The sequence below is a fragment of the Bombina bombina genome, chromosome 7 (genome assembly GCF_027579735.1).
Source record: "Bombina bombina isolate aBomBom1 chromosome 7, aBomBom1.pri, whole genome shotgun sequence".
Lineage (NCBI taxonomy): Eukaryota > Metazoa > Chordata > Amphibia > Anura > Bombinatoridae > Bombina > Bombina bombina.
The window spans coordinates 376,558,551-376,573,468 of NC_069505.1; the positions used below are offsets into that span (position 1 = coordinate 376,558,551).

General features: G+C 37.3%; 1 protein-coding gene across 2 annotated transcripts in view; it reads right to left on the minus strand.

Moving 5' to 3' along the window:
* The window catches only part of TAMM41 (TAM41 mitochondrial translocator assembly and maintenance homolog), a 147,487-nt gene that overhangs the window by 109,571 nt on the left and 22,998 nt on the right, over positions 1 to 14,918 (minus strand). For both annotated transcript variants that reach the window (XM_053721095.1, XM_053721094.1), the window contains 3 exons: positions 10,016 to 10,166; positions 6,361 to 6,506; positions 5,454 to 5,619 (listed from right to left, as the gene is read on the minus strand). In XM_053721095.1, coding sequence (XP_053577070.1) covers positions 5,454 to 5,619; positions 6,361 to 6,506; positions 10,016 to 10,166 — 463 coding nt within the window. The remainder of the gene's footprint in view (positions 1 to 5,453; positions 5,620 to 6,360; positions 6,507 to 10,015; positions 10,167 to 14,918) is intronic.

The following is a 14,918-nucleotide window of genomic DNA, read 5'->3' on the forward strand; positions in this document are numbered from 1 at the left end:
TCACTATCGACCGCCTTTACCAGCTCATCGAACCAGAAACACGCGGCTGTAGCGACAGGGACAATGCATGAAATTGGTTGTAGAAGGTAACCCTGCTGAACAAACATCTTTTTAAGTAAACCTTCTAATTTTTTATCCATAGGATCTTTGAAAGCACAACTATCTTCTATGGGTATAGTGGTGCGTTTATTTAAGGTGGAAACCGCTCCCTCGACCTTGGGGACTGTCTGCCATAAGTCCTTTCTGGGGTCGACCATAGGAAACAATTTTTTAAATATGGGGGGAGGGACGAAAGGAATACCGGGCCTTTCCCATTCTTTATTTACAATGTCCGCCACCCGCTTGGGTATAGGAAAAGCTTCTGGGAGCCCCGGGACCTCTAGGAACTTGTCCATTTTACATAGTTTCTCTGGGATGACCAACTTGTCACAATCATCCAGAGTGGATAATACCTCCTTAAGCAGAATGCGGAGATGTTCCAACTTAAATTTAAACGAAATCACATCAGGTTCAGCTTGTTGAGAAATGTTCCCTGAATCAGTAATTTCTCCCTCAGACAAAACCTCCCTGGCCCCATCAGACTGGTTTAGGGGCCCTTCAGAACCATTATTATCAGCGTCGTCATGCTCTTCAGTATCTAAAACAGAGCAGTCGCGCTTACGCTGATAAGTGTTCATTTTGGCTAAAATGTTTTTGACAGAATTATCCATTACAGCCGTTAATTGTTGCATAGTAAGGAGTATTGGCGCGCTAGATGTACTAGGGGCCTCCTGAGTGGGCAAGACTCGTGTAGATGAAGGAGGGAATGATGCAGTACCATGCTTACTCCCCTCACTTGAGGAATCATCTTGGGCATCATTGTCATTGTCACATAAATCACATTTATTTAAATGAGAAGGAACTCTGGCTTCCCCACATTCAGAACACAGTCTATCTGGTAGTTCAGACATGTTAAACAGGCATAAACTTGATAACAAAGTACAAAAAACGTTTTAAAATAAAACCGTTACTGTCACTTTAAATTTTAAACTGAACACACTTTATTACTGCAATTGCGAAAAAATATGAAGGAATTGTTCAAAATTCACCAAAATTTCACCACAGTGTCTTAAAGCCTTAAAAGTATTGCACACCGAATTTGGAAGCTTTAACCCTTAAAATAACCCCTTTACAGTCCCTGGTATCTGCTTCGCTGAGACCCAACCAAGCCCAAAGGGGAATACGATACCAAATGACGCCTTCAGAAAGTCTTTTCTAAGTATCAGAGCTCCTCACACATGCGACTGCATGTCATGCCTCTCAAAAACAAGTGCGCAACACCGGCGCGAAAATGAGGCTCTGCCTATGATTTGGGAAAGCCCCTAAAGAATAAGGTGTCTAAAACAGTGCCTGCCGATATAATCTTATCAAAATACCCAGATTAAATGATTCCTCAAGGCTAAATATGTGTTAATAATGAATCGATTTAGCCCAGAAAAAGTCTACAGTCTTAATAAGCCCTTGTGAAGCCCTTATTTACTATCTTAATAAACATGGCTTACCGGATCCCATAGGGAAAATGACAGCTTCCAGCATTACATCGTCTTGTTAGAATGTGTCATACCTCAAGCAGCAAGAGACTGCTCACTGTTCCCCCAACTGAAGTTAATTGCTCTCAACAGTCCTGTGTGGAACAGCCATGGATTTTAGTAACGGTGCTAAAATCATTTTCCTCATACAAACAGAAATCTTCATCTCTTTTCTGTTTCTGAGTAAATAGTACATACCAGCACTATTTTAAAATAACAAACTCTTGATTGAATAATAAAAACTACAGTTAAACACTAAAAAACTCTAAGCCATCTCCGTGGAGATGTTGCCTGTACAACGGCAAAGAGAATGACTGGGGTAGGCGGAGCCTAGGAGGGATCATGTGACCAGCTTTGCTGGGCTCTTTGCCATTTCCTGTTGGGGAAGAGAATATCCCACAAGTAAGGATGACGCCGTGGACCGGACACACCTATGTTGGAGAAATTGTGAGGTAAAATATCTTCCTTTTTTACATAGAGATGCTAAGGTGATATTTTCCTGTCATCTTTTTACAGTTATACTGCATCAGTTTCAAGTGATTTAGCATATGAGTATTATGTCCCTTTAATTCTGAACACAGCTACATCCCCAGTTATAAAAGGGTGTCCACACTTATGCAACCATATTATTTTATTTTTTTATTTTTATTTCCCTCCACCTAAAAGATTTCAGTTTGTTTTTCAATTGAGTTGTACAGTTTATAGGTCACATTAAAGGTGGAAAAAGTTTTGAAATAATTTATCTCATATTTTTACATCACAGAAACCTGATATTTTAACAGGGGTGTGTAGACTTTTTATATCCACTATATATATATATATTTCAGAAATATCATTATTTAAAAAACTAAATATGTGAAATGAAAGTATTAAAATAGTTATCCTCTATATAGGAAAAAAAACACAGAAGAATAAAAAAAGAATGGCCCTTACCCCCAGTGATATCAGAGATAATCTCTTTCAAGTCAGGACCAAACAGCGTTTTCCCCTTGAAAGGAATGTTAAGTAGCTTGTTCTTGGAAGACGCATCAGCTGACCAAGATTTCAACCAAAGCGCTCTGCGCGCCACAATAGCAAACCCAGAGTTCTTAGCCGCTAACCTAGCCAATTGCAAAGTGGCGTCTAAGGTGAAAGAATTAGCCAATTTGAGAGCATTGATTCTGTCCATAATCTCCTCATAAGGAGGAGAATCACTATCGACCGCCTTTACCAGCTCATCGAACCAGAAACACGCGGCTGTAGCGACAGGGACAATGCATGAAATTGGTTGTAGAAGGTAACCCTGCTGAACAAACATCTTTTTAAGTAAACCTTCTAATTTTTTATCCATAGGATCTTTGAAAGCACAACTATCTTCTATGGGTATAGTGGTGCGTTTATTTAAGGTGGAAACCGCTCCCTCGACCTTGGGGACTGTCTGCCATAAGTCCTTTCTGGGGTCGACCATAGGAAACAATTTTTTAAATATGGGGGGAGGGACGAAAGGAATACCGGGCCTTTCCCATTCTTTATTTACAATGTCCGCCACCCGCTTGGGTATAGGAAAAGCTTCTGGGAGCCCCGGGACCTCTAGGAACTTGTCCATTTTACATAGTTTCTCTGGGATGACCAACTTGTCACAATCATCCAGAGTGGATAATACCTCCTTAAGCAGAATGCGGAGATGTTCCAACTTAAATTTAAACGAAATCACATCAGGTTCAGCTTGTTGAGAAATGTTCCCTGAATCAGTAATTTCTCCCTCAGACAAAACCTCCCTGGCCCCATCAGACTGGTTTAGGGGCCCTTCAGAACCATTATTATCAGCGTCGTCATGCTCTTCAGTATCTAAAACAGAGCAGTCGCGCTTACGCTGATAAGTGTTCATTTTGGCTAAAATGTTTTTGACAGAATTATCCATTACAGCCGTTAATTGTTGCATAGTAAGGAGTATTGGCGCGCTAGATGTACTAGGGGCCTCCTGAGTGGGCAAGACTCGTGTAGACGAAGGAGGGAATGATGCAGTACCATGCTTACTCCCCTCACTTGAGGAATCATCTTGGGCATCATTGTCATTGTCACATAAATCACATTTATTTAAATGAGAAGGAACTCTGGCTTCCCCACATTCAGAACACAGTCTATCTGGTAGTTCAGACATGTTAAACAGGCATAAACTTGATAACAAAGTACAAAAAACGTTTTAAAATAAAACCGTTACTGTCACTTTAAATTTTAAACTGAACACACTTTATTACTGCAATTGCGAAAAAATATGAAGGAATTGTTCAAAATTCACCAAAATTTCACCACAGTGTCTTAAAGCCTTAAAAGTATTGCACACCGAATTTGGAAGCTTTAACCCTTAAAATAACCCCTTTACAGTCCCTGGTATCTGCTTCGCTGAGACCCAACCAAGCCCAAAGGGGAATACGATACCAAATGACGCCTTCAGAAAGTCTTTTCTAAGTATCAGAGCTCCTCACACATGCGACTGCATGTCATGCCTCTCAAAAACAAGTGCGCAACACCGGCGCGAAAATGAGGCTCTGCCTATGATTTGGGAAAGCCCCTAAAGAATAAGGTGTCTAAAACAGTGCCTGCCGATATAATCTTATCAAAATACCCAGATTAAATGATTCCTCAAGGCTAAATATGTGTTAATAATGAATCGATTTAGCCCAGAAAAAGTCTACAGTCTTAATAAGCCCTTGTGAAGCCCTTATTTACTATCTTAATAAACATGGCTTACCGGATCCCATAGGGAAAATGACAGCTTCCAGCATTACATCGTCTTGTTAGAATGTGTCATACCTCAAGCAGCAAGAGACTGCTCACTGTTCCCCCAACTGAAGTTAATTGCTCTCAACAGTCCTGTGTGGAACAGCCATGGATTTTAGTAACGGTGCTAAAATCATTTTCCTCATACAAACAGAAATCTTCATCTCTTTTCTGTTTCTGAGTAAATAGTACATACCAGCACTATTTAAAAAACTAAATATGTGAAATGAAAGTATTAAAATAGTTATCCTCTATATAGGAAAAAAAACACAGAAGAATAAAAAAAGAATTAAAGGGACATGAAACCCAAAATTTTGCTTTCATCATTCAGCTAGAGCCTAAAATTTTAATCAACTTTCGTCTATTATCAATTTTGCTTCATTTTCTTGGTATCCTTTATTGAAGGAGAAGCCATGCACTACTGGGAGTTAGCTGAACACATTAGTAAGCCAATAACACGAGTCATAGATGTGCAGCCACCAATCAGGAAATAGTTCCCAACTCCTGAGCCTACCTAGGTATACTTTTCAACAAAGAATACCAAGAGAAAGAAGCAAATTAGATAATAGAAGTAAATTGGAAAGGTGATCAAAATTGTATTTTCTATCTGAATAATAAAAGAAAAGAACAAGATAGACAAACAGTGAGCTTTATACACTATACTGATGTCTGTCATTAAACGTTTTTTTTCTTTCTTTTATTTAAAGGAACAGTCTAGTCAAAATTAAACTTTCAATATTCAGATAGAGCAGCAATTTTAAGCAACTTTCTAATTTACTCCTATTATCAATTTTTCTTTGTTCTCTTGGTATCTTTATTTGAAAAAGCAGAAATGTAAGCATAGGCTTCGGCCCATTTTTTGTTCAGCACCTGGGTAGCGCTTTCTGATTGGTGTCTAAATGTAACCACCAATCAGCAAGCACTACCCAGGTTCTGAACCAAAAATGGGCCAGCTCCTAAGCTTACATTCAAATAAAGATAGCTAGAGAATGAAGAAAAAATGATAATAGGAGTAAATTAGAAACTTGCTTAAAATTGCTGCTCTGAATCATGAAAGTTTAATTTTGAAGCCATAAGGTCTGCAACAGCAACAGTATTTGCTTTCATTTAGTCAAAGTAACTTACCCTCTTGTACTATATTCCCACAATCAGGATCATGCGCAACTTGTAATAAGATTTCTTCTACATCACGATTTTTACCCGGCGGGTCTACAAGAGCGGTTATTTTTTGTTGTAATGTTTTAGGCAAAGCCATTAGCTGTATGAATTGTCCTTCTGGGCTCTTGTCAACCTAAAAGAAAACAAAATGTTTATGTCTTAAATGTTTAAATACAAATAAAATGATAAAGAAACAAAGTGACGTCAAATAAGAAAAAAAGATAAGCTTAAAGGGGTAAATGTTGAAGCACTTAGAAGTGATGCAGCATAATTGTAAAAAGCTGACTAGAAAATATCACCTGAACATCTCTATGTAAAAAAGAAAAAATGTTCCTGTTTTTCAACAAAAGATACCGAGAACGAAGAAAATGGATAATAGAAATAAATTAGAACGTTTTTAAAATAACATGCTCTATTTGAATCCCTTGCAAGTCCCGGGACTTGCAAGGGAGAGTGCATCTGACATGTACAGGCACAGTCATGTTATTTCCCTCCTTAGTTTAAGAAAGTTTACTATAAAATCTCATGAAGTGAAATCTCATAAGATCACAGTAAAGCAAAGTGTGACATCAGCACTGATGAAGATGATTGGCTGTTTTTTTTTTTCTCAACATGCAGCTGAAGTAGGTGAAGGATAGCTGTTTACAGAGCACTTACTATTGTGAGCTGATCATTTTTTGCCTAGAGATGTTCAGGTGAAATTTTCTTGTTGGCTTTTTACAGTTATGGTGCATCATTTTCAAGTGATTTAGCATATGGGTATTATGTCCCTTTAATGTATACAAGCATTATACTTTTACTTATGGATACTACATATGTATTGTGTAACAATAAAAGCACTTTATCTATAAAAAAATAAAATAAAAACTCTTACCTCTACCCTGCTCTGTTGAGGTTTGTATACCGCTTGTGTGCACTCCTGTAATATATTACTGTAAAGTTTTTGGAAATGCGGTAGGTTATGTTTTACAATGTTCATCACTTTTGCCTTGTCTTCCCCGATAATCATTCGAAAATCGCCTAAATGAGAAAAGAAGCAACAGATATGTTCTTATGTTCTTGTGATTTAAAAAAGGAAATTTTTTAACTTTAAACATTGCAAATCAATAGCACAGGGAGGTGGGAAACTAGGGAAAGCACAGAAACTTTAAATCACTTTGACTAGAACTATGGGAATATGAAGTTGTGTAACTTCTGTGCCCCTGTGAGCTAGTTACTGACTCACATTCAATCAGTAATTTCAATAGCCTTTTTAATTTACCTCTATCAAATTTACTTTGTTCTCATCTTTTGATGAAAAGAATATCTATATAGGCTCAGGAGCAGCAATGCACTACTGAGAGCAAGCTGGTAATTGGTGACTACAAACATATGGCTCTTGTCACTGGCTCATTAGAGGTGTTTAGCTAGTTCCCAGTAGTGAGTGCATTGCTGCCCTGGAGCTGAATTTAACTATGTGTTTAACACCTTTATGGGGTTAAACACAGATATATGGAAACAATAGTATAATAATTAAATCATCTACATGTTAGAGCTTTTTATGCTACTTTAAAGGGGCATAAAACCTACATTTTTTCTTTCATGATTGAGATAGAGCATCTAACTTTAAACAATTTTCCAATTTACATCTATTATCAATTTTGCTTCAATAACTTGGTATCCTTTATTGTAGGAGCAGCCATGTATTATTGGGAGCTAGCTGAACACATTGGTAAGCCAATGACAACAGGCATATATGTGCAGCCACCAATCAGCAGCTAGCTCCCAGCTCCTGAGCCTACCTAGCTAGTGCTACCCATTTAAACAAAGGATAACAAAAGAACAGAGCAAATTATATAATAAAATGGAATGTTGTTTAAAATTGTATGTTCTATCTGAATCTTGAAAGAAAAAATGTGAGTTTCATGTCCCTTTAAAGGGACATTCCGGTCAAAATTTAAATGCACATAAATGAATTACATCTTTGAATAGAAACAGATTTACAATATACATGTGTTGGCAAAAATGCTTCTACTAAAAGAGATCAGTTTTAGTGTTAAAAAAAAAAATTCTGCACGTGGAGCATACCAAGATATTGTCACTGCACCCCATGTTAAATACAGCACCTGCTCAGAGCATCAGTGGGGCTTGTATCATGTCAGCAATTAAAGGGACAGTCAAGTCCAAAATAAAATGTAATGATTCAAAAAGGGCATATACTGTAATTTTAAACAATTTTCCAATTTTCTTTTACCACCAACTCTGCTTTATTCTCTTGGTATTCGTAGTTAAAAGGTAAACCTAGGTAGGCTCATATGCTAGTCTGTCAAAAGAACTGAAATTAGGAGGCAGTTTGCTGATGCATAGATACAAGGTCATTACAGAGGTAAAACGTGTATTATTATAATTGTGTTGGTTATGCAAAACTAGGGAATAGGTAATAAAGGGATTATCTATCTTTTTAAACAACAAAAATGCTAGTGTTGACTGTCACTTTAACAAATGGAGTCATTACCAGATGGAAACACCTTGGGTACTCTGAGCAAGTGTTGTGATTAAACTGGTGCACGGTGCATAATTAAATACACTTTTGAAACAGCTATAACTTTCATTAGAAGCATTTTTGCTATTACATGTATGTTGCAAAAATGCTTCTATTCAAAAGGTAAATGCATCAATGTGGATTCTAATTGTGGCTGGAATGAAAACACATTGATGATTTTTACGGAAAAACGTGAAGTAAAAGGCGTTTACATTTCAGTTTAAACTAATATACAAGAATCAGTTGTGCACCTCCTACCAATGCTCACTAACGAGCATTGCTGCTATATACACTGCTACTTATGATCACTAACTAGCGTTGCTGCTATATACACTCCTACTTATGTTCACTCACTAGCGTAGCTGCTATATATATTCTTACTTATGCTCACTAACTAGCGTAGCTGCTATATATATTCCTACTTATGCTCAGTAACTAGCGTAGCTGCTATATACACTCCTACTTAGGCTCACTAACTAGTGTAGCTGCTATATATACTCCTACTTATGCTCAGTAACTAGCGTAGCTGCTATATACACTCCTACTTAGGCTCACTAACTAGTGTAGCTGCTATATATACTCCTACTTATGCTCAGTAACTAGTGTAGCTGCTATAAACACTCCTACTTATGCTCAGTAACTAGCGTAGCTGCTATATACACTCCTACTTATGCTCAGTAACCAGCGTGGTTGCTATATACACTCCTACTTATGCTCAGTAACTAGCGTAGCTGCTATATACACTCCTACTTATGCTCAGTAACTAGCGTAGCTGCTATATACACTCCTACTTATGCTCAGTAACCAGCGTAGCTGCTATATACACTGCTACTTATGCTCAGTAACCAGCGTAGCTGCTATATACACTGCTACTTATGCTCAGTAACTATCATAGATGCTGTATATATTCCTACTTATGTTCACTCACTAGCGTAGCTACTATATATATTCCTACTTATGCTCAGTAACTAGCGTAGCTGCTATATACACTCCTACTTATGCTCAGTAACTAGCGAAGCTGCTATATACACTCCTACTTATGCTCAGTAACTAGCGTAGCTGCTATATACACTCCTACTTATGCTCAGTAACCAGTGTAGCTGCTATATACACTGCTACTTATGCTCAGTAACTAGCGTAGCTGCTATATACACTCCTACTTATGCTCAGTAACTAGCGTAGCTGCTATATACACTGCTACTTATGCTCAGTAACTATCATAGATGCTGTATATATTCCTACTTATGTTCACTCACTAGCGTAGCTGCTATATATATTCCTACTTATGCTCAGTAACTAGCGTAGCTGCTATATACACTCCTACTTATGCTCAGTAACTAGCGAAGCTGCTATATACACTCCTACTTATGCTCCATAACTAGCGTAGCTGCTATTTACACTCCTACTTATGCTCAGTAACTAGCGTAGCTGCTATATACACTCCTACTTATGCTCAGAGGCCATAAGCAGGGATTATCTATCAGTCAATAAACACTGGTAGCATTAATTTCCATTTAAAGGGACAGTAAAGTCAAAATTAAAACTTAGATGGACTGGACAGAGAATTCCATATTCTAGTTGTTATTAATTTTGCTTAGTTCTCTTGGTATCCTTTGTTAAAGAGTGATCCTGTCAGCGGTGTTTCCAACATTATTTATAGCAACGTTATGCATCGAACACTCCTGACTTATACTGCTAAAGACACATGCACGCTCCTGAGCATCTATTAGCCAACCTAGATTTACTCTTCAACAAAGCATACTAAGAAAACAAACCAAATTTGATAATAAAAGTAAATTGAACCATACACCATGCTCTATTTAAAATAATGAAAGTTTAATTTTGCTTTTACCGCATATCTTCACAAATAAAATGCTGCTAAATCAAATGGATTATAGATATTTTTTAATACAATGTTCCTTTAAGAAGCTCTGGGTGTAATATACAAATATAGCAGTGTGTATATTATAGACGAATAAAAGATGCTCTCATACTAAATGAAACCTACCAGAATAGGAGAGGCCGGCCAATTGGAGGTAAAGCTCTTCTTCTGAGAAACTCTCTGGTAACATGAGGAAAGCAGCAGTCACAGCGCTCTTTAAGTTACGGTTCAGAGCAGAATGTAACCGGCCAGTCTCCTTCTGCATAAGGATTTTCACCTGGAGCAGAGACAATGCAAAATAAGCAGTAGATTTTTTTTAATGGCAAATTTCAAAATGTCCTTTATTTTCTCTCTATCATGTGACATCTACTCCAAAAAATGTTATTGTTTAAAAAGATAGATAATCCCTTTATTACCTATTCCCCAGTTTTGCATAACCAACACAGTTATATTAATATACATTATACCTCTGTAAATACCTTGTATCTAAGCCTCTGCAGACTGCCCCCTGATCACATGACTCTTTATTTATTATCTATTGACTTGCATTTTAGCCAATTAGTTCTGATTCCTGCATAACTCCACGGGAGTGAGCACAATGCTATCTATATGGCCCACATGGATTAGCAGTCTCTTGTGAAAAGCTAATAAAAAAGCAAGTGATAAGAGTAGTGGTTTAGAAACTGGCAGACATTTGGAGGTTTAAATGTTATAAAGTATATTAATTTAACAAGTTGGTTATGCAAATCTGGGGAATGAGTAGGAAAGGTGTTATCTATCTTTTTAAACAACAACAATTTTGGTGTAGACCGTCCCTTTAAAGTCTCTTTACAGTGGGGTGTGAATACTTAAAGGGAAAGTAAACGTTCAGAATAATGTTATATAATTCTGCACACAGTGCAGAATTATATAACATTATTTTAGCGGTAACTTCAAAAATGAAAGATATTTCCAGATTTTGAAGTGTAAAGTTGAAATAACATTATTCTGAACGTTTACTGTCCCTTTAATAATACTTAAAGGGACACTGAACCCAAATTTTTTCTTTCATGATTCAGATAGAGCGTGCACATTTAAGCAACTTTCTAATTTACTCCTATTATCAATTTTTCTTCATTCTCTTGCTTTCTTTATTTGAAAAAGAAGGCATCTAAGCTATTTTTTGGTTCAGGACCATGGAAAGCACTTGTTTATTGGTGGGTGAATTTATCCACCAATCAGCAAGAACAACACAGTGTGTTCACCAAAAATGGACCGGCATCTAAAATTACATTCTTGCATTTTAAATAAAGATACCAAGAGAACGAAGAAAATGTGATAATAGGAGTAAATTAGAAAGTTGCTTAAAATTACATGCTCTATCTGAATCACAAAAGAAAAAATTTGGGTTCAGTGTCCCTTTAATAATTTTTAGGTAAATAACTTCCTGTTTTACAAAGAGATATTTAGGTGATACTTTGTAGTCTGCTTTTTACAGCTAGTGCTTCAACAGTTGGGTATCATGCCCCTTTAAAGGAAAAATAAAAAATCAAACTTTACTTTTCGTGTATAGTATCTTACAAACGCATCTGTTTTTGTATACATGTGTCTTTATATTAGCGTAATAAGTATTTGTACACAATATTTTAGTTTTTGAGAAAACAACAGTGAGATCTGCAGGAGTAAAATGTTTACAGAATACACCAGACCTGGAAGGAAAAAAATGTTGTTACACCCATGGAATGCACCTGCAGCCCACTAGCAGAAGGACGGAAATTCTGTGAATTTCGTATAATAAATAAGATTTTCACAGTTGTTTTTGCATGTGCAGTGTAATTTTATTATGTTTTTGGCTGTGCAATTTCAATACAGATTTTAATTTTTCCATTTTTTTACTATGTTACGATTTGTAAACGATTAAACAACACCATTTTTTTACTGCATATTTTTATTTCAGTAAGTCATTTATTTTCATATGGTTTTTATTGTGAGCCCTACTGTAATGTGTGCATCACCTGCACATACTTAAAGGGACATGAAACCCACATGCAATTTTAAACAACTTTCTAATTTACTTCTATTATCTAATTTGCTTCATTCTCTAGATATCCTTGGCTAAAGAGCATATCTAGATAGGCTCAGTAGCTGCTGATTGGTGGCTGCACATAGATGCCTCATGTGATTGGCTCACCCATTTGCAGTAATATTTATTCAACAAAGGATATCTAAAGAATTAAGCAAATTAGATAATAGAAGTAAAATTGAATGTTGTTTAAAATTGTATTCTCTATCTATGAAAGAAAATTTTTGGATTTCATGTCCGTTTAAATGCAGGGAACGCCCCATTGCGAGACACACAAGGTAAAAATTGCATCTATAGAATTAGTACAGGGACGTCATAGTACTGGCAAGATTTCTTATAGTTTTTTTATAAGCCCAGAAATCAGGAGCTTAGTGCCATTTTCGACAAATTTTTTGTAAATTTGAATTCTTGTAAATAAGAAAACGTTACTGCTCGACACCTGCAATTCACTAACGTAAACCCATAGGCCTAGATTTAGAGTTTGGCGGTAGCCGTGAAAACCAGCGTTAGAGGCTCCTAATGCTGGTTTTAGGCTACCGCCGGTATTTGGAGTCAGTCAGGAAAGGGTCTAACGCTCACTTTTCAGCCGCGACTTTTCCATACCGCAGATCCCCTTACGTGAATTGCGTATCCTATCTTTTCAATGGGATCTTTCTAACTCCGGTATTTAGAGTCGTGGCTGAAGTGAGCGTTAGAAATCTAACGACAAAACTCCAGCCGCAGAAAAAAGTCAGTAGTTAAGAGCATTCTGGGCTAACGCCGGTTTATAAAGCTCTTAACTACTGTGCTCTAAAGTACACTAACACCCATAAACTACCTATGTACCCCTAAACCGAGGTCCCCCCACATCGCCGCCACTCGATTAATTCTTTTAACCCCTAATCTGCCGACCGCCACCTATGTTATACTTATGTACCCCTAATCTGCTGCCCCTAACACCGCCGACCCCTATATTATATTTATTAACCCCTAACCTGCCCCCCACAACGTCGCCTCCACCTGCCTACACTTATTAACCCCTAATCTGCCGACCGCAAAGCGTCGCTACTTACGTTATCCTTATGTACCCCTAATCTGCTGCCCCTAACATCGCCGACCCCTATATTATATTTATTAACCCCTAATCTGCCGAGCGGATCTCACCGCTACTATAATAAAGTTATTAACCCCTAATCCGCCTCACTCCCGCCTCAATAACCCTATAATAAATAGTATTAACCCCTAATCTGCCGATCGGAGCTCACCGCTACTCTAATAAAAATTTTAACCCCTAAAGCTAATTTTAACCCTAACCCTAACACCCCCCTAATTTAAATATAATTTTATTCTAACAAAATAAATTAACTCTTATTAAATAAATTATTCCTATTTAAAGCTAAATACTTACCTGTAAAATAAATCCTAATATAGCTACAATATAAATTATAATTATATTATAGCTATTTTAGGATTTATATTTATTTTACACGTAACTTTGTATTTATTTTAACCAGGTACAATAGCTATTAAATAGTTAAGAACTATTTAATAGCTAAAATAGTTAAAATAATTACAAAATTACCTGTAAAATAAATCCTAACCTAAGTTACAATTAAACCTAACACTACACTATCAATAAATTAAATAAAATACCAACAATTATCTACAATTAAACCTAACACTACACTATCAATAAATTATTTAAATACAATATCTACAAATAAATACAATGAAATAAACTAACTTAAGTACAAAAAATAAAAAAGAACTAAGTTACAAAAAATAAAAAAATATTTACAAACATTAGAAAAATATTACAACAATTTTAAACTAATTACACCTACTCTAAGCCCCCTAATAAAATAACAAAGCCCCCCAAAATAAAAAAAATGCCCTACCTTATTCTAAATTAAAAAAGTTCAAAGCTCTTTTACCTTACCAGCCCTGAACAGGGCCCTTTGCGGGGCATGCCCCAAAGAATTCAGCTCTTTTGCCTGTAAAAAAAAACATACAATACCCCCCCCCAACATTACAACCCACCACCCACATACCCCTAATCTAACCCAAACCCCCCTTAAATAAACCTAACACTAAGCCCCTGAAGATCTTCCTACCTTATCTTCACCCTGCCAGGTTCACCGATCCGTCCTCGGAAGTCTTGATCCAAGCCTCGGAAGTGTTGATCCAAGCCTAAGCGGGGGGCTGAAGAGTGACGTCCATCCTCGGGCTGAAGTCTGGATCCAAGCGGAGACTGAAGAAATCCATCATCGGGCTGAAGTCGGAAGTCCATCATCGGGATGAAGTCTTCTATCAAGCCGCATCTTCAATCTTCTTTCTTCTGGAGCGGAGCGGAACCATCTTCTTCCAAGCCGATGCGGAACATCCTCTTCAACCGACGACTAGACGATGAATGACGGTTCCTTTAAATGACGTCATCCAAGATGGCGTCCCTCGAATTCCGATTGGCTGATAGGATTCTATCAGCCAATCGGAATTAAGGTAGGAATATTCTGATTGGCTGATGGAATCAGAGTGTAAGGTTTAGGGGTGTTAGAGTGTTAGGTGCAGACGTAGGAAGTGTTTCCCCATAGCAAACAATGGGGCTGCGTTAGGAGCTGAACGCGGCTTTTTTGCAGGTGTTAGGTTTTTTTTCAGCTCAAACAGCCCCATTGTTTTCTATGGGGGAATCGTGCACGAGCACGTTTTTGAAGCTGGCCGCGTCCGTAAGCAACTCTGGTATCGAGAGTTGAAGTTGCGTTAAATATGCTCTACGCTCCTTTTTTGGAGCCTAACGCAGACATTCTGTGAACTCTCAATACCAGAGTTATTTAAAAGGTGCGGCCAGAAAAAAGCCAGCGTTAGCTACGCGGTTCGTTACCGACAAAACTCTAAATCTATCCGATAGCTTGCTATGATTATGACTTATTGATCAACCTTATGGGATAGTCTAGGCAAAATAAAATTTTCATGATTCAGATGAGGCAGCAA